Source organism: Amblyomma maculatum, chromosome 4, assembly GCF_055883805.1.
Source record: "Amblyomma maculatum isolate TAMU_Amacu chromosome 4, ASM5588380v1, whole genome shotgun sequence".
NCBI classification, from domain to species: domain Eukaryota; kingdom Metazoa; phylum Arthropoda; class Arachnida; order Ixodida; family Ixodidae; genus Amblyomma; species Amblyomma maculatum.
Window position 1 is genome coordinate 124,973,013 of NC_139347.1, and position 22,685 is coordinate 124,995,697.

A 22,685-nucleotide genomic window follows, 5' to 3' on the forward strand; every position below is an offset into this window, starting at 1 on the left:
GGACTTCTCTGCTTTGCACTGTCCATATTAACAAGACAAAAATACATGGGCCCAAGTGGGGTGCGTGCATTCTTCCCCTGTCCATTGTCCGGACGGCGAGTTTCCATATTATCGAGGCATAAATACATTGAAATGGTTTCGTCCCCAGAAAAAGTGTTCATAATTCTGGTCGTCCATATTAATGGGGGTCATATTAACAGGGCATGACTGTACTTAAGGGTCTTTTATCGTCGCCTCTTCAGCCGAGGCTGATGAGCAGTTGGCGCCCCCCAGTCCTGGGCACCACTGGCTTTCGCCAGCTTGCGAGCTCTTGTGACCAGGTAGAGCCGAGCCTCCGGGTCAGAGCTGGCCAGTAAAGCCTCCCACTGCTTTTCATTTGGATTTGAAACTGTTTGCATTTGATGTGCACTGCATTCCCATGCTATGTGGTACAGGGTCTTGCCGCACCATGGACGTTCGTCTTTGAATGTAGTGGGATGCATCGCGTGTATGATGTGTAAATTAATAAAGGTGCCTGTCTGTAGCCCCCTCAGATCTATGGCCTCGTCGTTGCTGAGCTTTTTATGTGGCTCCGGATATACTTTCCGCAAGCCTCTGTAGTGCTGTAGTATTATGGTCTAGTCGGGGTCAAGCAGAATCAGGTCCTCTGCTGTGAGACTGTTGGGCGCACGATAGGTTGTATGTTCTCGGGCCACCCTGTCTGCATACAAATTCCCTGTGAACCCTGAGTGCCCCGGAATCCACACTAGTGTTTGTGTGTATGGTTTTGTTGGCTCGCTTGTGGAAGTCAAGATTTGGTGTGCTGTCTTAGATATCTTGCCCCACTGAAAATTTCTGCATGCGGATTGAGCATCCGACAGTATTTTCAGACACTCCCCCATTTCTCTTCCCTGGCTGATCATACAGTTTTGGATCGAGGCACTAACTACCTCGTGGCCCTCACAGTCTGTGACCGAGGCTACCGCCCTCTTTGCATTGGTTTCGTATAAAGCTGCGTCGGTGAATCTTGACGTGACTTATCGGCCGAATGTTTTCTCATAATACTCTGCCCTTGCCTGCCTCCTTCCCGGGTGTGCTCCTACTGTCACCCCCGCCAATTTGAGGGGCAAGAGGTGCGTAGGAGCACAATTGCCTATTGTAGTGCGCATGATCCTGATTGGACCCCGCCAATTTGAGGGGCAAGAGGTGCGTAGGAGCACAATTGCCTATTGTAGTGCGCATGATCCTGATTGGACCGGGGTGCCTCTACCTTTCGCAGTGCTACAAACATCTTGTGAGACGTCATATAGGTGGCAAGCTACTTGGGCAAATGAAGCAAACAACAAGCTACATTCTGTAAAGCCCTTCTTAGGGGAATGGAAATCGTGCCGACATCAAGAACATTTTATCGAAGTTATTTTATGTCGTCTACGCACAGGACACACACACATCACACATAATTTCCTCTTAACAAAAAAAGACGAACCACTGTGTGAAATGTGCGTTGATGAGCTCACATTCCATCACATTTTAATCTCATGCCTGCGACTTGAGAATCTTGGGAAAATATATCTCACTGCATTTTATGATGAACGCATTCCATTTCATCTTGCATTGCTTTTACGCGAACAAGCAATCGTCGATTTTTTCTTGTTTGTACATTTCTTAAGAGAGCCAATGTTTTAAATCAAATATGAGCACCATAACTTTAGGCAGTTCACAAGATAATCTAACCTAGTGTCTGGCGCATCATGGCCAAAGTTGCTTTTGCGTCATAAAACCCCACATAGCTTACGAACTTCTCATTGACATGCAATTTTAGGCCCGTAGGTGACTATTGAAAGCTAGGACATAGCTGTTGTATAATCTTGAAGGGATGTTGCTAAACTGTTGTTCACAACTTGGCAGTGCCTGTGAAGTGCGCTACAACTCGTTCCCAAATAATGAGTCACTCCTTGACCCTATGCTTCCAACACCTCGCTGCTTATTGTAAACTATTCTTTTATTCGCGTTGATACTGCTTATTGTAAACTGTTCTTTTATTTGCGTTAACGTGAGAAGTTGGGCTAGTTGGTAGGTGTTCATGATAAACAAGCGCAAAAAAGACACCAACACGACAGCGCCTTTTTATGCTCATTTACTATGAATGCTGTTTCCTTCATAGGCTGCCGGGCATTACTCTAGGTTTTTGGTAATTACTTACCTGGACAGTATTATTATAAGTGATTGAGAGGTCAGTGAGATGATCTTCTGGTCGAGTTTCTCTGAGGGCACACATTTACCTTTGTTTACCATGACTTCACAGCTAGCTGGACAGTCACTACGTGGCAGGTTGCAGTCTTGATGGCCACACCACTGTACACAAGTTCCCCTTCCTTTAAGGACAGCTTGCCAGTGATCTGTATGCTTTACATAGGGCAAAGCATATATTGCTGGGCTAGCTGGCTTATTTGCGCCAAGGGTTTTAATTTCCTGGAAAGCTTTAAGGAAATCCTAGGTTTTTCGACGGGCAATAGCGGGCAGTGTTTGAACACGAGGTTCTAGAAGCACTCGGCATGCATTGATATAAAAATGGCCAAATCTCTTGCCAAAGCACTTTGAGAAACAGTCCCTTAAATGCTCTTGCATTATTTCCTGCCTGTTTGCATTCTTTTTTTCTGCCTCTTGTTCACTCAATTGAATACTCAGCTGTTCTTTCGAATATACGAATTGCAAGTTGGCACCTGTCCTATTTGTCTTTTTTTTTTTTTTTTTTGCACTCTCTTTTAGCGACAGTATCAACACTGGATTGTTCCCAGGTAACGGCTTTTCCCTCTGAAACATGCAGTGAGGCGAAGTGCAGTAGCATTTTGATGCTGAAAATGAGGTCGTACATTCAACTTCTAGCTACAAGAGCCACACTTTTATTCTGATGAAGTTGTAGTGCACACAAACTAATCAGAGATGCTACTCTTAGTGGGGAACTACTAAATTTTCATACCTCAAGGTGCTCTGGCTCCTAGCATTTGACCTCAAACTCTCGTGCTATGTAGCAAACATCCCCTTCATCGTCGTGTCTGTAGGCATGAGTGCACTATGCCATCGCCGCAGCCGATCACGTCTCGTGTAAGGATGCAACACACTCTCGCTCTGTGCAGAAAAAATTATTGCTTTGATCAAGTTCCAACTGGAACACACATTCATGCTCTGGTGCAAACATTGCCAGTTTCATAAAGTTCCAACTGGAACACATTTTTATGCTGTGCAGCGAACATTGTCATCTTTGTGAAGTTTTATTTGCATCACTTGTTACGCATGTGCCGCCTGGGCAAGTGTGGGTGAGGTTAGCAAGCATAGTGTCAGACAAATAAATAAAGTAGATGAAGCCCAAGACAGAGACTGCAGCCGTGCCAGACAGGCTGTCGAGACCATCAAACGAGAAGCCAGACTAGCCTGTTTCTGAGAAGTTTAACAAGCCAGGAAGCGAGCCAAAATCAGAGCGGCAGCTGTGACTGCAGCTGTGGCCAATAGGTTACGCTCGTGAAACTTAGTTAAATGATAGTCGAACCTGTACAGTTTTATTTGTGAAACACGTGTCTATTGCACGCGAAGTTCACACCCATTCAAATCATTAATTTTGCACACTCTGTCACCGGGACTCTACTCTGCTTGATTATAGTCCCATTTGCTCAGCCCTGTCGTAAGGAGCCTTTATGTAGGCAATTCGGCACATTTTAGGCTTTTTGCTTGAAAAACAAACTAATGGAAACACACGGACCTCCATGAAATGTTGTCTGCTCATCGTAAAACGATTGACCCAAGTTGGTTGCACATGCCTGGTGTGAGAAGGCATGCTGCAAAATGTAAAGGTTTTCACCTATAGGCTTCAACCATTCATGGCTCAGTACATTTGTCTAGTTGTTGAAAGCAGCACCAAACCAGCTTTGTGCAGAGGTGGGGACACTGACTGAAGTGGGACATTAACCGGACCAATATGAGACTTCTTCTGAATGTGATATTTCATTCCATTTTCATTTCAGTTTATTTCAGGCATTTACAATGGCTGAGGAGAAAGGAAAAAAAGCCGCGCACACGGCTTGACAAAGCTCCCATCTCCCGCAGTGGTTCGACATGGCGATGGCGAATAACAGCAAAAAAAAAAAAAAAAGAAACACAAACAAGAGCAGACATGGAATAAAAATGCATACAATATTTTCCGATGGAACACAGAATAGTTTCTGCACAGTTAAACACAAAATCAAAAAGATAACAGCTTCATCTCGCATGGTTAGCATTTCTTACTGTCACATTCTCTTCATTTCTATGTAAGAACATATTTCTTATACTGGTATATGAAACTGAGTGAATGGATTCATTTGTGAAAGTGTAGCGGTTTAGGAATGACGGCAATACATATCTTAATGTTTGGAGTCCGTAGTTTGTGCGTGGGCAAGGTACACACCAGTATTCATAGTGTCTTGTATTGTGGAGCACAGTATTTTCCTGTAGATTAGCAAGGTCAGTTAAAAATGTAGTTTTACTGTGTGCCTGGGATTTATATAGCTGAATCACACGATATTGATGGATGACCTTTACATTCATAATGCGGTATTTTGAAAATAAAGAACTTGTATGTGCTGAATATGAAGCACCTGCTATTGCTCTCACTGCATTTTTTTGCAATATTGAAACCTTCTGAATATTAGTTTGCATCGTTGTACCCCATACCAGATTACAGTATTTGATATGAGATTCAAACAGGGCATGGTACATTACAAGTTTAGTCCTCGTAGGCAACATGCACTTTAACCTTCTAAGTACGCCGACAACCCTAGCCAGTTTAACCTCCTGCTGCTCGATGTGGACATCCCATAACATGAATTCATTAAAGTAAACGCCAAGTGTTTTCACAACATTAGTTATTTCTATTGCATTACCACCCAAGACTTAATCAACGTCTACCACCCATTTCACATTTTTCGCTCTAAAAAATCAGTTTATCAGCAAGGAGTTTATTTCAGCCCAGGAGTTAAGTTTACCCAACATGCTATTGGCCCTTTTGACTATATCATTTGCGTTGGTCCCTGATAGAAATAAAGTTGTATCATCAGCATAAATTACATATTCTGTTTCGGAATCAATCTGTACTAAATCATTAATATAAATATTGAATAATAAGGGACCAAAAATACTTCCTTGAGGTACACCATGCTTTATTTTACTATAAGATGAGCAATGATTATCTATGGAAACATACTGATATCGGTCAGTTAAATAGCTAGTGATTAGAGATAGTGCCTTGTCCCGAACACCGTAAACAGAAAGTTTCAGTAGAAGAGTCTCGTGATTAATCCTGTCAAAGGCTTTGGAGAAATCTATGTAAATTCCAAACGTTATTTGTTTGCATTCTATGTTATTTAGGATTATCTCTTTTTGCTTCAGAAGAGCCATTTCAGTAGAAGACTTAGGTCTAAATCCAAACTGTTTAGTTGTTAGCACATTATACTTCTCAAGAAAATTAGAAACTCGTAAGTGCATATTTTTTCTAAGCCCTTAGAAAAAATAGGCAATATTGAAATTGGCCTATAACTGCCCAGGTCATTTTTGGAACCACCTTTATAGATTACAACTACTTTCGCAGTTTTCATGTCTGAGGGGAAGATGCCTGTAGTTAGGGACAAATTATAGACAGAAGTTAAAATTGGGCAGATAATGTCCAAGACGTACACGACTGGTTTCATTTTCAGTCCAAAAGCGTCTTCACTGTTCGAAACCTTCATACCTTTAAATATTTGAAGCACCTCATTTTCATCGCAGCATGTTAGGAATATGCTGTTGCTTGTGTGGTTAGTAACGTAATCTAATGCTCTATGATTGTGCTCACTATCAACAAGTGTACTAAAATAGTTATTAAACTCATTAGCGAGAGCGAGTCCAGTATATCTAATACCATCAACTGTAATACTGTTAGCTATATTTCCCAAGTTATGGTTTAAAACTCGATTAAGCCTATTCCAAATTTTCTTTTGATCGGTCAAACCATCGAACAAATTGAGGTGATATTCATTCCTCGCTTTCCTCAATGTTGAATTAAGCTTGTTTCTGTATGTCTTAAACGTTGCCCACGATTCTGGACTGCGTCTTTGTAAGAATTTCTGGTAGAGGGAATTTTTTCTAGGAATCATTCGAAGAATATGCGAACTAATCCAGGGCTTACGAGCTCGTTTTGGTTTCTTTATATCTGTGTATGGAAACGTGTCACGATATATGCGCACGAAAATCTCCAGGAAACAACTAAACGCTCTGTCAGCAGTCAAACAAGCAAAAACTGGTTCCCAGTTGACATTCATTATTTTGTGTCGAAATGAATCTAACGTCGTTGGGTTGATCCGTTGTATTTTAACATTTCTCGGTTTACAGTTCGATTTGAATTTAGTATGACTGTTACAAACGATGTACACCGGCAGGTGATCACTAATAACGTAATTAATAACTCCGGTTGAGAGCTTGTTAGTTGCGTTATTCGTGATAAGCAAATCCAGGAGTGTTGCCATCGTTGTGGTAATACGTGTAGGTGATGTCACAACGTTTACAAGACAGTATGATTCCATTAGTAATAAGAGTCGTGACTTTCTGGGTGTATTTTCATGCATGTTAATGTTGAAATCACCACCTATATATATAGTGTAATTATATTCAAAGGCAAACTGAAAAACATGTTCTATATAGAGCAGAAAGTTCTCTATGCAACCATCTGGGGGGCGATATACTACAGTGATGAGGACATTTTTGCTACAAACAGACAGTACCTCATAATCAGGCGTAAGTGAAGTAACTTCATCGACCCTTTCGCATTACACAATATCAAGCACGAACAAACAAACGCCTCCACCTCTTCTATTAGTTCTATTGAGGAAAAATGATTGATAGTTGACCAAGTCAAAGCAGTCAACTTCATCCTTGATCCATGTCTCACTGAGCATTACCACAGAGAACAAGAATTCAAACTCTTCAAGAAATACGCGTAAGATATCATGTTTATCGCGAACAGACTGAATATTCAAACTTAACACTGAAAAATGGTCAGTCAGACCTTGAACATCATTATTCACATAATTTGGAGTGACAAAAGTATCCCCATTAAAGGGCAAGTTTCAGTGAACAGCAGTGGCTTACTGCAGCAGCTTCCTCAAATCGTCATCACATCGAATCACATGTGCTAGTTCACCGCTCGCTTTTCGTACAAGTACTTTGTTGTTCTGGTGCCACACATACTTGTAGGCTGACCGTTGTGTCCACCATGTAAATAACGACTTTTGTGCAGCAGCATGTGTTCTTTACGAATGTATTTAATGGGACTGCTGCAGCCGGCCTCAGGGCCAGGAATAATTTACCGTTGACTGTAGAGTCTTCTGTTAAAAATCATGCCTACTGGGTAATACAGTGCCTACTTTGTGGTGCACCTCCTAGGTACGTGCAAAGATGTTGTACTGACATTGCTGCATCATGTTCGCTGTGCAGGACGGTTCCCATCTCGGTATGTGCTCAGCCTGCTGCTCTTCTGGGGCTTCTTCCTGCTATATGCATTGCGCGTCAACCTGAGTGTAGCCATTGTGGCCATGGTTAATGGCACAGCAGTGCTGGCGGCGGGAACGACAGCCCATGGCGCAGACTGCCCAGCCCCTGACGGCTCCCTCTACAATGCCACCGCAGACCCTGAAACAGTGAGTCTGACACGATGGCTGCCTTCCGGCCACATTGAGCCTTGTTGGGGCACATGCTATATTATAAGTCCAGAGCACCGGCACTGATATTCCAGCTCTCACGCTGTTAACTGCGGTGCTGCAAGCATGCAGCGCCAGTTTCAGCAGTTCAGGTGCAGCGCCGGCACCAGCTGCTTCCTAAACGAATGGTAGAGTGCAGGCCAGGCCATCTGCTAGCCTCGGCGTTGCCAACAAGCTGCGGTCAGCAGTGTGCAATTCACATCAGCTGGCGCCAATTTTGCCATTAGCCAGCAGCGATGCTATTGGCTTGTGCATTGTAATAAACGGTGAAAAGACTCGAGTTAATTATGCCACATTGTCACCTAATGAGAACACGAGTTTGCCAAGGAAATGACTATGCATACTTCGCATCTAAAAAATAAACACGCATGCGGTGTGATGCATGCTATATATACTTCAGTCATGACCATATGTGCATTTCAATCGCCTGCTGCCACAAATAAGTGGTACTATTGAAAATCTTCATGTTTGGGATGATAGCGCCATTGATTTTCGCGAATACACAGCCAATAGGATTCATTCATTCATAAATGTGGTGCACAAGTAATTATAAAAGCCGACCGCTTTCATGTGGTTGGCTTGCATGAATAATTGCTGCTCGCATCAACTGGCGCCAATATGCCGAATAAGATGCTGAATTTTCAAATAGCACATCGCAATGAAATGTTGACGTGCAGCCTCGATGCATGTGCACCATGTGGCAGCTAGCATGAAGTGCACACAACTTTTACTGACCACGATTTTATCGACGCATGCATGTGCTTGCTTGTTACACATGGTTTGAAGTATATGGCATCGTTTCTTTTACTCTTTCTTCTCTTGCCAAGTAGAGAATCTCCTTCCACACTTGGAGGGGGAGAGAAGGAAGAGGTTTAACTAAGAAACACTTCAGCATTAATACCCAAGAAAAGGTGTCTTTGATTTGGCTTGCACTGGCTGCACTAGTTCTGAAAAGTGCTGCAGCGGTGCCAGATGGTCACGTGAGCGTGCAGTGCCAGTTCCGACACTGGCGTGCGGCGGCAGCTGCCAAAACGAGTACGCAAGTGTAGGACTCTGCAACCTAGCAGACGCGTGCGCGCACCATGCATCGCGTGCAGTAACATGATCACATCCAGTTTCGAAGCCAGCTGCCGTAGGCCTACAGCGCTCGATCGGAAAGTGACGACGACTAACAGTGACACCTAGTTGACCAAATATGTGCGACTGCGCACGATCGTTATATCGGACGGTCTGCGAAGGTGCCATTCATGCGCCTGGGTATGAGAGAATTAACGTTGTAAGCAGTTGCCACGAGTACTAGTTTAAATCATTAAGACTGCCTAACAAGACGTTTGATTGGTTTCCACGAACTTACTTCCGTCCAAAAGCACTAGCTGACGCATGTATGTTTGTACCTCATTGCGCTCTCAGACATTCTATGTGCTCCGTGGGCGACAAGTTTGATGTCGCATAGTCGCTGCGCAAGCTGTCTTGTGGCACACACACTTGGCACGACAGAACCTCGATCGATCGCAACTGATTTCTGTTCGCATCCACCCGTCTTCCGAGGTCACAACGCAATAAAAAAAAATACTACATAGGACACCGCGCGCGAAGGTGCCGTATCGCGCCCACGTACCACTACATATGTGGCCACAACTACATATAATACCGCTCCTCCATCAACAAAATGCCAATCACCAGCATGCAGCCCAACTACCTTGTATACGCAACCATTTGCGGATCCGTTAGCAGCGAACCGTCCGGGTTCTGAAGGAGACGGACTTTACAAAAGCTATGCAGAACGATGCGCAGCGTCGTCTGCTCTTGGCCAAGCGGAGCGTACGCCATGCTGCACTTTTTTCTGCACCTCTTCTGGAGCGAGTGCAGAGTGAGCGAGAACTCGTGCAGAACTAGCCCTGCACCTTGACAAAACGAGGAGAGAAGTGCAGACGGCGCGCGCAGCACTGGCAAAACGAGGACGGCGGTGCTGCACTACTTGAACTAGTGCAGCTGGTGCAGGCAGATCGAAGAGGCCTGAAGTAGCAGGGGGGACAGCGGCCGATGTAGCTCAGTTGGAATAGCACCGGACGCGATATTCGGAGGTCGTGGGTTTAGTTCCCACCATCGACACATTGTTTTTTCTTCTACTTTGTGTTTATTTATCTTTCCCCTAAACAGATTACTATTTCTGTAATTATCCAAGTAAAAATTAAAAAAAAAAAGACAAAGTGCAATCCCCAATGCTTTCCTTGGCCTCGCCGACTGTTGGCTACTTTCCTTCATGGCAAAATAAAGAAGCAGCTGTGAAAAGAAGGGGAAGAAATTGCAGCCAATTTGGCTAAGCTTGCCAACTGCAAGGCACGTAATGTTTCATTTTGCTTTTGGGATGTTAGGGTCTCTGCTTCAGACAAAGGTCAGTGAAATCAGTGACTGGGGAGCCTAGTCATAGAACAGTATAAAATATTGGGGCTGCTTAACACACCTGAAGAGGGCAACAGCATGGCGGTATGTTCTGAATTCATCGCACATGGATAGTGAGATGACAGTGCGCAATGCACAGCGTGAGAGAGCAGCAATAACAGGGGGGGGGGAGGGGTGATTTGCTGCAAAGTTGTGTACTCACTTCGTACAAAAAATTCCTGGGTTCGAAGCTGATCTGTTCCAATGCTTTTTTTGTTGTAGTTTTTTCTTTTTTTTTTTTTTTTCTTTTTTCTCTGATCGTGGCACAGGCTGTCGCTATAGTACTAGTTTGGCCAGTGCAAACCGCAAGATTATCATCATCATTTATTGTCCCTTAAGGGCCCTGGGTCGAGCAATACATGGAGGGGGGGGGGGGGGGGGGGGGGGGTAACGAGTAAAATATGTACATGGTCATATGATTATACAGTGAAATAAAAAGCAAAGCGGCACGGTAATGTTATAGATTTCTATAGAACCGTAAGTAATGAAAAGACAAGACAAAAAGAACACCCATTTGATTCATGAGACATTCAATATGCAGTTCTATATGCATAATTATTACAAAAAGGAAAAGAACATACAAGGCAAAGCAGAAAAATATGACGTATACATGGGATTAGGGAAGAGCTACGAAGGTAAATTCATGTTTGATATATGAGTCAAGCAGGAAAAGTTGCTCGGTTTAGGCCGTGTTAAATAGCAGTTACGCGCTAAAATAATACAATTAAAATTGGATTGAAATAAAATCATAACTGGAATGAGCTAAGGATAATAACAGATTCATTTGTGGAAGACAATAGAATCAGGATTAGTACAGAGTGGTGAATGAAAAAAAAAAAGTGTGCTACCACATTTTCTCCGCTTCAGTCCTCAAAATGTTTTGCCCCCAAAGTGCCGATTCTATTATTATTATTTTTTTTTTCATTTTTCATGTTTCATATTTCCTGTTTTGCCAGTAAGTGCCACTAATACCAGTGCAGGTGGTTCAGTTCACTTCTGGTCTCAGGCTGACCAGCCCTTCATGTGGCGAAGCGGCTTGCATTGCCACCTTCATAAGAAGGCCTGGAGATTGCAGCATTGGATATTGTGTCCAGTGCTTCGCATTTAATGCGGCCAGAGACCATCCCAGGAACGTATGGTTTGAGTTGGCATTTCCGTCCTGAACACAAAGCGTAACGAAAATGACTGTATGAGCGTCCCTATGACAGTTACAGGCCACTTAACATCAACCTCACTGCTGCCAAAAACAAGTGCTTCATTTGGTCACAAACGCTGTTGCATCATGTCAGTTAATAATATCAGTTAGGTCAGTTAATAATGATACCTGTGCTGAAGTACTAAATGAGCCTTTTGTTAATAATTTTTCGTCCCAAATCTGTACCAGTCTTCCTACTATATGTCATTATGATTACCTCGTAATGCCACCAGTGACTGTTGACACAGCTGGTGTTGCTCGCCTAATTAATACTCTAAAAGTCCATTCTAGTCTTCCTAGAGGAGAATAGATGGACAAATTAAAAAAAATTAAAGAATGTTTTTTTTTTTAATTATTCTCAGAAGTTTTCATTGTTCGCTGTTTTCTTGAAATCAGCGCGATCATATCTCTCTATTAAAAAGTTATATAAATATAGGCTTTAGCTGTTTAATAACTATGTTGAAAACATAGTCTGGAATTATTTTTGCTCTGCTATAAGCTTTTTTTGAAATAAAGGCCTGCAAAGCAGGTAAAATTTTGTTTCCTGGGTTGATTGTGAGACATTTTATAAAAGTAAGCAAAAATTACCTGAATACAAATAAAAACATGCATATATACAGTCAGAGACTTTTCAGCTACCTAATTTTAACATATTTTGTGTAATTCATAACCAAAGTTGCCCAAAACAGCAAAGATGAGCACTGCGCTCCACCTCTTCATCATTATTAATTCCCTGTACCTTGAAAAACTTTTTGACGGCAAGATCAATAGGAGGTCTCTTCTTTCCAGTCATCAGGCGACAATATATAAAACTTTGAAATAATTATAAAAGGTCGACCGACCACCTTTTGTTCTATCTTACGTAGAAACAACCGTGTATTCAGTCTCTCTCATTATGCATATTAAGGGAGGACAATATCTTATTTGTTTAAGAGTAATGTGTAAATATAATCTTATGTTTGAGTTTAACCACTAATATATGGAATTACTGTGCAAAATTTAGTAAGCATACTCTCTCTCTCTCTTTTTTTTTTTAAGGAAAGGTGTGCTGAAAAGCGTGAGGTTGAGGTCTTTACTGCAAATGGCTGTGATGTGCAAAAGTCACAGTGAATTAAGACTGATATCGTTTGTATAGAACGTACAGAGTTTCACATTAAAATGTGCTGCATTAATTGAGGTATAAAGCAGGGACCAAAACCATTCGTTTACCCTACCATACCCCCCTTAAGCACTCTGCCTTTGAAGGATGTGACGCGACAATGTTATTGGCTCCACTTGGGGATCCTCATTCACATAGTACATGCACTCTGCCACTCGCTTAATCATTAATCTCTTATAACTTGCACTTCTCACGCATACTATTATTCAGAATGCAGTCGCAGGCTACCACAATTTGCGAAACACCACTCAACACAGATGTATAAAGCCACGTTTTAATCAAGCCGTGTGAATATGCTTGCCCAGCCGAGGCTTAATATGTCTGGCTTGGGAGTCGAAACTCCCGTGTTCAGTTCCTGTCTCCCGTCAATTGCTGCCAGCTCAACCGTGTGGTCGTGCAGTAGTCATATCATGTGGTCTCATGATATCCTACGACTTTTTGACCATTTGACGGCCGGCTGTCTCACCAGCCAGCTGCCACCTGTTAGAGGCACGGTTGTGATTTTTCACTCAACATCAACACAAGATTTTCTGTACAAGAGGCCTTTAGTGCTGTCTTATTATATTAGTGCACCCCGCCGCAATGATCCAGTGGTCGGGGCGCTCAACTTCTCTGCCCAAGGATGCAGGATCGAATCCCAGCCACGGCGGCTGCTTTTGGGTGGAGGCAAAAAGTCAGGCGCCCATGTGCTGCGTGATGTTGGTGTACACTAAAAAACCTCAGGTGGTAGAAATTTCCAGATCCCTCCACTCTCATAGCCTGAGTCGCTTTGGTACATGAAAGCCCACAAACCAAACCTTGTTTGTATTAGTGTGGCCGGCATTTTAAAAATGTCAAAAAGCATGTAATGGGTACCTCTTTTGCTTGCTGACTGCCAGTGATGGCATTTTTTTTTTACCCAGCCCCCTAATTCTTGTTACCGCCTAGAATTTTCACTGCTGACAACTGGCATCCTTCCCATTGCCTGTTGCAGACTGGGGGCGAGTTCAACTGGGACGAGCGGACTCAGGGCCTGGTGCTGGGCTCCTTCTTTTACGGCTACGTGCTGACACAAGTGCCTGGCGGTCGGTTGGCCGAGCGCATTGGGGCCAAGCGGCTGCTGGGGGCCGGAATCCTGGTGACATCTCTGCTCACACTGCTCACACCATTCGCTGCGCGCATCAGCCCAGCAGCCTTGATGGTGCTGCGCTTCGGCGAGGGCATCTCCGAGGTGCGTCCCTCTTCCTCTCTTGCTGACCCCTTCCCCCTCTCTCTCTTGCCAGCAAGCACGAAACGCTGCAACTGCCCAGCTGCGTGCAGCCCATGGAAAAGTAAATAATTAGCTTTGCAGATTTGTTTCTGTCCTATAACTGGAGGTTGGTGCATGTGGATGTCTTTTTTAACCTGCTATCACTTCAACAAAAACCAAACCCTGACTTTTTTTTTTTTTCTTGATGGGGGGGGGGGAAACGGAAAGAAAGCGTAGCGTGGGATTGCAGAAAGTTGGGTGGGCGGATGAGGTTAAGAAGTTCGCAGGGGACAAGTAGATGCAGCTAGCACAGGACCAGGTTAATTAGAGAAATATGCGAGTGGCCTTCTCTCTGCAGTGGCTGCAGAGCGAAGGCTGACGAAGTCTGGCTGATGATTGTGATGGTGACGACGACGATGATGATGATGATGATGTGGACCTCAAGTGGTCGCCAAGGCCAAGTGAATTGAACTGCAAGCGCATTGCATGAACAAACCGCTGGTGTTCTCAGTGGTAAAAGGATGCGTCTCTGCCGGGAACATCTGGCAGATGGCTTTGGCACTGTTCACATATGGTAAAGATGGACAAGCTTTTTGAATATTGACTATGTTGAAGTGCATCAGGCTTGTGTTCCAGAATAAAGGTGCCCAGTGTACTTTCTGCATCACTCGATGGTTTCAACATGCATACCTAATTGACTTGCTTTTCAAAGTTACATGCTCTTGTAATCGATGAGAGTGCAGGCATGGAAGGTTGTTAGTACAGGTACAGGTTTCAGTCACTTGGCCAGCATGAATAGATGTTACTTTGCTTCCTTAGCTGCATGATATGGCTTTTTTCCTTAGTGTGGCTGTGCTGTTTGTGTTCACACTGCTATCTACAAAATTGTTGCATTTTTTTTTGTCTTCTTCTGCAGTATTTTCTGTTCCCTTTCTTGCTTTTTTTTTTTTGTATCGGGCTGGGTAAACAATCGCAGTGCCGGCAGGCTTCATAGCTAGTGTGTGTTCTAACACAGCTGACGAATGCACTGAGGGAGGGAACACTTGCAGATGATGAACGTTCATCTGCGGTGCACTTTAAGCCGCGTTTTGAGGTTACCGCATTGTAACCGCAAGAACACAGCTGCTTGTGATCACTGGAGTGAATGCACTGTTGCACTTGTAGGGCAGGCATGACCAGGGATCTTACGGTTTCCCTTGCAGTTGCACCTCTGCATGCAGCATGGTTCCTTTAACTGCTTATGCTAATGGAATGGGGCCTGGTTCATGCGTGGCTTGGGCTGTCGGGTGGTCCTTAGCGCTGGTGTCTGCTTTGGCCGGTGCGCAGGGCGTGGTGTTCCCTTCGTCCCTGGCGTTGCTGTCCCACTGGTCACCCGTTCACGAGCGCAGCCGGCTGGTGAGCCTCAACACGGTGGGCACCTCGGTTGGCACCGTGGTCACCCTACCGCTCACCGCCCAGCTGTGCGCCAGTGACTGGGGGTGGCCCAGCGTCTTCTACCTCCTGGGTAGGTTGGGTGGTTCCTCTCTGCCACGCTCATAGAGGAGAGCCCATTGATGAGCGCAAGGTGTGACCCATAGTGTTATGTGACTGGAATTGGAAGGAAATGCACATGCTGTCCTGAGAATGCTAGCACACCTGCCAGCAGTGCTTTAACCTCACCATGCATTGTAGGACAATGGGTATACATACACTTAGATCCTGCTGCAACAGAATTTAGTGGGTGTACGAAATTGCCAGAAAAAAAAAATTAACTGTGCCATCTGCAGAAAAGACTACACAAAAATCAGTTTGCACGGATTGCTGTGTTGCTCCATATATCACTGGAGCCATCTTTCTGCCTTCGAAATCATTGTTTCTCTTCAGACAAGCAGAATGCTACCATTGAGGCAGATATTTTTTACCCTTGTGTCGACAGGCCAGTTACGTGCACATCACCTCATCAGATCACCTCACGTCACATCACATCACTTCGTGACTTGCCTCAGTCACCTTCTTGTGCTGCATTGATGTGACTGCGGCAAGTGTGGCACCGAAATTGTCGTGGATTCTTACAGTGGATTATATTAATACTCGCTCACAATACAAGGGCTGCGAGGCAGTTAGCAAGCCTACATGTCCCTAGCCGTTGTATACTACATGTATGCACAATCTAATGCAAACAGCTAACATGCACTGCCGTTAACAAAGACGTGAGGAAAAGACAATCAGCCTTCCAGGATAAAATGGGCTAAATGGACCGAGACAGAATACACTTTGGAAAAAAAAGAAAAGAGTATTTGTGTGCCTCCCATCTACTTACCTACCCTCGCCCCCTTTCTCCACCTTGGCTTAACTTGTGTGCCTCTCTCTCTCCTCCTTTCTTATACATCCTTGTTGGCTGTCTAAAAAGTCCAGCTTTCATTCTTTCAAAAGCCACCAGTGCGACTGCTGTCCTTACCACCGCCAGTGCAAAGTTATGACATCTTGCTTCTCTCTCTCTCTCTCTCTCTTTGATGCTAAGGGTTCGGTGCGAATCATAAATTTACAGTGTTGGTGATGTTTTGACCCAAGACGCAGAAAGATGTGTTTTAGCATGCATCTTATTGTCAAATTGAAATGGTCAGGTTGTGAACTCTTGTTCGCAAAAACTTCCTTGACACAGATGCGCACGCTTAAAGTAGTTCATATTGAGAGAACTTTAATCCTGCCAGTTGTATGGCAGGGCTTTGACTAGGAAAAAAGAAAAAAACTCATTGTGGCAAAAGTTTTGTCAGAGCAGCGTTTGTTGCATTTGGATTTATTGCAGTTGTGCTTATAGCCTGAGCTCTTCAGAAGTGCCCTCAGATTCCTGCCTTAGCACTGTAGGCTAAGCTAAGGATGCATTGTATTACGACGTTAAACAAAGTAAGGTCGATTTATCAGCTGGACCTCCCAAAGCAATTCGGGATATGAGGGATGCCGTAGCGGAGGGCTCCCCAACTTTCCACCACCTGATCTTCTTTATTGTGCATCGACATCGCACAGCACACAGGTGCCTTGCATTTTGGCTCTGTCGAAGCACAACCACAGCAGCCACAATGAAACCTCAGCCTTCTGCCTTGGAAGTCAAGTGGTGTGACCACTGAGCCTCCTCCGTAGCGGGACTAAACAAAATAAGACATTATTTGCTGTAGTGTGCAAGCACGTGATGATTATAAGTGGCAGTAATGCGGCTGCAGATACACTTTTTGACAACGCTTTTTGGAAACATTTGCAGTCATTTTTTTTTTAATGTGACTACCTTGATAAACACTTCGTCTTTATTTTTTTTCACCTTCCATTTACTGGGCAAGTTGCAACTTCCCGAGTGCGGAATATACTTGGCTTGGAGTTTTCTAGGCTCAGTTTTTCTGACCACTTGGAGAGTTTGAGAACAGTTCTGTTTTGAGGACTTAACCAAGCATGGTTAACACTTGAGCCGCCTAAACTGCATTTGTACTGTTAGCGCAAATTTCACTAAGAGCCCAGTGAAAGAGCTTCCGCATGCAGCTATTCTGGGAGGAGTAGGGGGCAGTATATTCGGGTGTGACATGTGGTTTTTAGCCAGACTTTTTTATAAGGCCGTAAGGGTTCTGAGCAGCGTTCAAGCGTTTTGATGTCTCCCTGTGTGTGACATGCTTGGGTTTGCTCCACCTATATTGGACAGCGAGAACGGATGAGACCAAAGCATGCTGCCTCCTGGAGAGCATGCCACCACGTGTTAGGTTTTGTTGGTGTTTCCCTCAAATCAGTTTTTCACTAAGAACAAATAGAGTTGTCCTCCTCAGTGTTTCTTTAGAATGTGACCTGTGCACTGATCTGTGCTCTGTCGTGGATTCCTGTGCGCAGGCGTCCTGGGCTGTGCCTGGTCCCTGCTGTGGTTGAGCCTGGTTCACGAGTGGCCTGAGATGCACCCGGGCATCTCCAGCCGCGAGTTGCAGCACATTCAGCGCCACCGTGGAACTTCCTGTTCAGCACAGCAGGTGACACTTCCACCTGGTGTCCACTCTTGCCCTCTTTCTACTCACTAAATTGGCATTGCAGTCTATACAGCATAATCATTGTATGTCATAACTAGAAGCTCCAACTTCTGGGTCAGTATGGTATAACAGTTTCTTTTGGAACCAGTTCTGGCGTCCTTTTTTAATTTTACACCCTTCATTATTGGTTGATAAGATGCCGCACCCTTAGCTTCGGTAAATAACTAGGAGTGAGGTGTAGCATCCCTTCAGCCAGCGGTGAAGGGTGGAAAAATAAAAGATTCTGTGGAATCGGTTCCACAATAGTTATTTCATACTGGCTCTGAACGCAGCTGTTCAAACTAACGCAAACATGCTAGACACACACACATAGCCCTCGTAGTGTTGTTCAAGATGGGCTTGCACTGTAAATCGTGTGATCGGCCAAAACTTTTCTTTAAAGATGTGCCTCATATTAGCCATGCAAGGCACTCCAGGACGAGGAATTGCATACGTGGGAGGTTTTTCAATCACACTGCATTGACACAGGCACCAATTTCGAAAGGAGAAAAAGGTTGTGTACTCATAGTCAACCACACTTCATAACTGGGCTTTGTGATATTTGTCTCCAGAAAGCATATCGTGCGTGTGCCGAATGTCAGCCCACACAGCAGCGACTTGCGTCTGCAGTCATCTTCCTAATGCTGTGTAGTATTGTCTTAACTCTCTCTCTTTTTTTTTTTCCATGCAACTAGGGGGAAATTTTGTCTGACCTCTATATGATTCCCAGTTTGGACTAACTGGAACCAACTGGTTCAATTAAAAACAGTTGATTCCATTAGGAACCAGCTGAAAATTGTGTTTAAACAATTTGGGACAAGTCAGGATTTTCACAAATTCAGATAGCCTTTCGTAAAACAATTTGTGTCGACATAATATATTGTCACACGGTGGTGACAATGCCGTAAGCAACAAACGAACAAGCAAGTGTAGCACTGAAAATTCGACTCTTTATGCAGCTGAATTTTGCCTGCAAAAAACAAAGTAACACGACGGCGATAGCAGCAGACGTGCTCACCAATTGTCATGCTTCGAACGCCCGCTGCTTTCGGCAGCTTTCAATTTAAAGCTGACATCAAAAAAAGTCTAGATGAACCGATGAAATGAAATTCGAGCAGCCTGGAACAGTGTGGAAGCATCCGCGCTGGGCTTCAATCTTTTGAGGTACACCTGGGCACATCTTGTGCTAGAAAGTGATGATTCAGAGTCTAGGCGACACTGAACATAAATGAACAAAGGGCACAAGATTTATTCTGCGCACTACAAGAAAACTCAACAGTTCAATGACAAATAAAGAAAACAAACTGTGAATGAAATGTTTTGAAAAAGTCAACTTTTTTTGCATCATGGTTTTGTCACAGCATCAGGCATTCACTCTGGATGATTGCCTAATCACTACTAAAATATGATTGCCTTTATTATTACTTGCACAGGCCAACTGATTGGCCCAGCCGAACGCTCGGCCGAGCATCGCTCTATGCTATACAGAAAAGGTCAACTTTTTTTGCATCATGGTTTTGTCACAGCATCAGGCATTCACTCTGGATGATTGCCTAATCACTACTAAAATATGATTGCCTTTATTATTACTTGCACAGGCCAACTGATTGGCCCAGCCGAACGCTCGGCCGAGCATCGCTCTATGCTATACAGAAAAGGTCAACTTTTTTTGCATCATGGTTTTGTCAAAGCATGAGGCATTCACTCTGGATGATTGCATCATCACTACTGAAATATGATTGCCCTTATTATTACTTGCAAATTGTGGATGTAAAAGTAAAAAAAAGTGGCGTGATGTAAGTATAATCGAAATAATTGCATTCCTATGTGGCATGTGGAATTGCCTTTATCGTTGCCGCATATTTGTATTACAGCATACTTTCTTCAGTTAGAACGGCCTAACTCAAATGTTCAGCTTATTCTAGCTAACCCATGTGTCCTGTTCCCTTGTTGAGTGTGTAGGATTGAATGTGCTGCGTCGTCTGCACTCCTCGCAGCCGCACGGTGTGCCCTGGGGTCGTCTGCTGCGTTCACGCAGTGTCTGGGCCCTGGGCGTCACCATGTTCTGTGGCAACTGGGGCTTCTACCTCCTGCTCATTGACCTGCCCAACTACCTTCGGGGCGTCCTGCACCGGCCAATCGGAAGTGTACGTGCGTGCCACACAGTTTCCGTGCATGTGAATGTGGCATGTCGGGTTATGTGTATGTGCACGTGTGTATTTCTGCTCTGGTGCGGTGGCTCGGTGGTTAGGACGCTTGACAGCTGAGCCAGGCAACCCGGGCTTGGCCCCAACCTTGGCAGCCGGCATTTCAGTGAAACACAAGGTGCTCATGTCCTGTGCCTGTTAAGAAACCCCCAGGAGGTTGGAGGTTATTGCAGAGACCTGCACTAGGCACCCTCTGTTGCTTTGGGATGGTAATTAAATCTCTTGCAATCAAACCAAACCATTTATACATTTTCTGCAGCTTGCTACGACAGCTGTGGAAGCTGGTTGGTTTGTCACAGCTTTAGTGTGCTGTGCAGCAAGGAATAGCACAAGACAAGTGCCATGTGCTGTCACCTGCATCACTGTATTGTGCCTCTTGCGTCGCACAGTAGAGTTTTTCTGTTTAACGAGGAGACGCGGGAATCGAAACTACCTTTGGTATTTGTGCATGAAATGTAACCAAATTTGGCACAGCCGTATACAGTAGAACCCCGCTCTTGCGTTCCCGGGTGCTGCGTTTTCCTTGCTGCTACATTCTTCTGGCTCATGATATGATTTCATTGGATGGATCAAAGATCAATGTTACTATATCATGAACGGCTTTAAGATATTGAATAGCGAAATTGAAAGTTGTATAACTGAATTGGAAATTTTCTCAGCATAGGAAACACCACTCCCAATAAAGCAGTAGTGCTGTCACATTCCGCGTCTTTCCAGGATTGGTTGAAAGTTCCAGAGTTCCAAACATAAGGTGCCCTGCAGAACCCAGGCGCCTTTTTCACTTTCTCTTGCTGCGAAACTGAGCTTGAAGAGATGTGTATAACTGTGTCATGAGTGTGCCTTGCACTGACATGTGGACCACCTCCTCCTCGTTACAGAATGGCTACGAGAATGCAGCCGTGCACATAGCTGCAGCCACGAGCATGCTGCTGTGTGCCCCCGTAGCCGACCTCCTGCGCAAACGCCAGATGCTCTCGGTCACTGCCATCCGCAAGCTGTTCCAGGCCATAGGTGGGCACACCGGTTTCGCCATATTTTTTTTTTTTCATTGCGCACTTGCATCACATGACCAAGAATATGCACAACCACACTGAATGCCACAAGGGTAGACACAGTAGGGATGAATGAAACAGGATTGAACATGGCAGGGGTGAATGTGGCAAGGATGGACACTGTAAGGATGAGCATAGCGCAACTTGCAAGAGGCTCGAGCCCCTCATTGTTGTGAGAGATCTCTTGCGCCTGTGTCACACAGACGTCGGGACTCGCAGCGAGTGCTTTTTTAATGTTGCTTTTTTCCCGTGCTTTTATAAAGAGAACATGTTTACATACCCCACTCTTTCTGCAATGTCTCACTTCTAATATTTATGCCTTCGGACAGAATCGAAACTAGTCCTGAAGCCATTATCAGTGGTAACAGCGTGAGGTTTCCAAGGTGCATGAAGCTCCGTGGTGATTTCGAGGACACCTTGGACAACAGCATTAACACTTATGAATGAAGTGGGCTTGCAACAAAGCACTGCAAAATTGAAAATAAAGTCCTGCAGTCTCGAGAAATTGTGAGATTCACTAGCTTACCGATTAGTTTTCATTAAAAGGCATTGTGGTAGCATATGCAGACTTAGAGAGTGACATTGTGCCAGGCAGTGTAGTTGTCAATGGCTGGGTTTGTGGATGTGGTCACCACATTTTGAGCACAGCGCACGTCAACACTGTGGGATTTGATCGCATCATAACAGTGTGACCACGCAAAACTTGGAGCAGGCATCGACTGCTTGTTTCAGCAGTTATGCTCCTTCATTGTGGAACATTGAAATACTTCAAAAATATTCCAGGTCTTCTACATTGATGTTTGCTTCAAGGCCAGAATCGAATACCGCTTCATACACTTTGATATTCGAAACATTAACTATTCTCATAGCGCTACTTATAAAGAGTGTTAGCTTTACTGCGTTCATTTTCAAGTTTCGCATTATTCCAACCCTTAGTACCTCTTGTCTTTCACAGATGGCACCACGTGTTGTTTTATCTCGCGCTGTGCAGCAAACATCGTGGTCTTGATCACTCTCCAACTTTAAAACACTCTCATGTTGTGTATTGAACATCGCCGTTTTCATGAAGTTCATACACTTGGGATACGGTGCATGCATACGCCATCCCGCTGCATGCAAATCAACAGGTCGTGGCGGCATTGTAGAATCAGTCTCAACTGAAAGGTTGCGGCAGCATTCCTAAATGACTTTATACCAACCTGCAAACTAACAGGCTGTGCCATCAGCGGTAATAACACTCAATATAGTCATGTCCGACAGCGTCGAAGTGCTAAATTTTTTCTTTCCATTCTACCTATACAGGCATGTATGCAGTGTGTACTTTTCACGGCACGGGTACTTATATGGGCAGTTTTACGTCCATGACAGCATGGTCAAGAGCTCCATTGTCACAGGATTAACTTCCATTCTTTTGCGTCTCGAGATAGCCCTCTATTTCTATCTAGTGTTGTCAGCATTGTCAGCATTGTCGAAGTCGTGAGTGAAAAGTCAAGGGCATGGCTCTGGCAGATAGTATAGTTGGCACATGACAGGGGTAGTCACTGACTGGTTGGGAGTGTTGTGTGATGCCATGGCTTTTGAGTTTCAAAGGTGAGATCCTTGGATCCGAGTTGTACACTCTGCCCTTAGCCATGCAAAGACATT

General features: G+C 44.3%; 1 protein-coding gene across 3 annotated transcripts in view; it reads left to right on the plus strand.

Moving 5' to 3' along the window:
* LOC146192311 (sialin-like) overlaps positions 1-22,685 on the plus strand; it is a 53,550-nt gene that overhangs the window by 15,279 nt on the left and 15,586 nt on the right. For all 3 annotated transcript variants that reach the window (XM_084602429.1, XM_084602428.1, XM_084602427.1), the window contains 6 exons: positions 7,480-7,682; positions 13,512-13,748; positions 15,093-15,270; positions 17,613-17,746; positions 19,780-19,929; positions 20,868-21,000. In XM_084602429.1, the coding sequence (XP_084458555.1) occupies positions 7,578-7,682; positions 13,512-13,748; positions 15,093-15,270; positions 17,613-17,746; positions 19,780-19,929; positions 20,868-21,000 (937 nt within the window). In that variant the 5' untranslated portion in view covers positions 7,480-7,577. The remainder of the gene's footprint in view (positions 1-7,479; positions 7,683-13,511; positions 13,749-15,092; positions 15,271-17,612; positions 17,747-19,779; positions 19,930-20,867; positions 21,001-22,685) is intronic.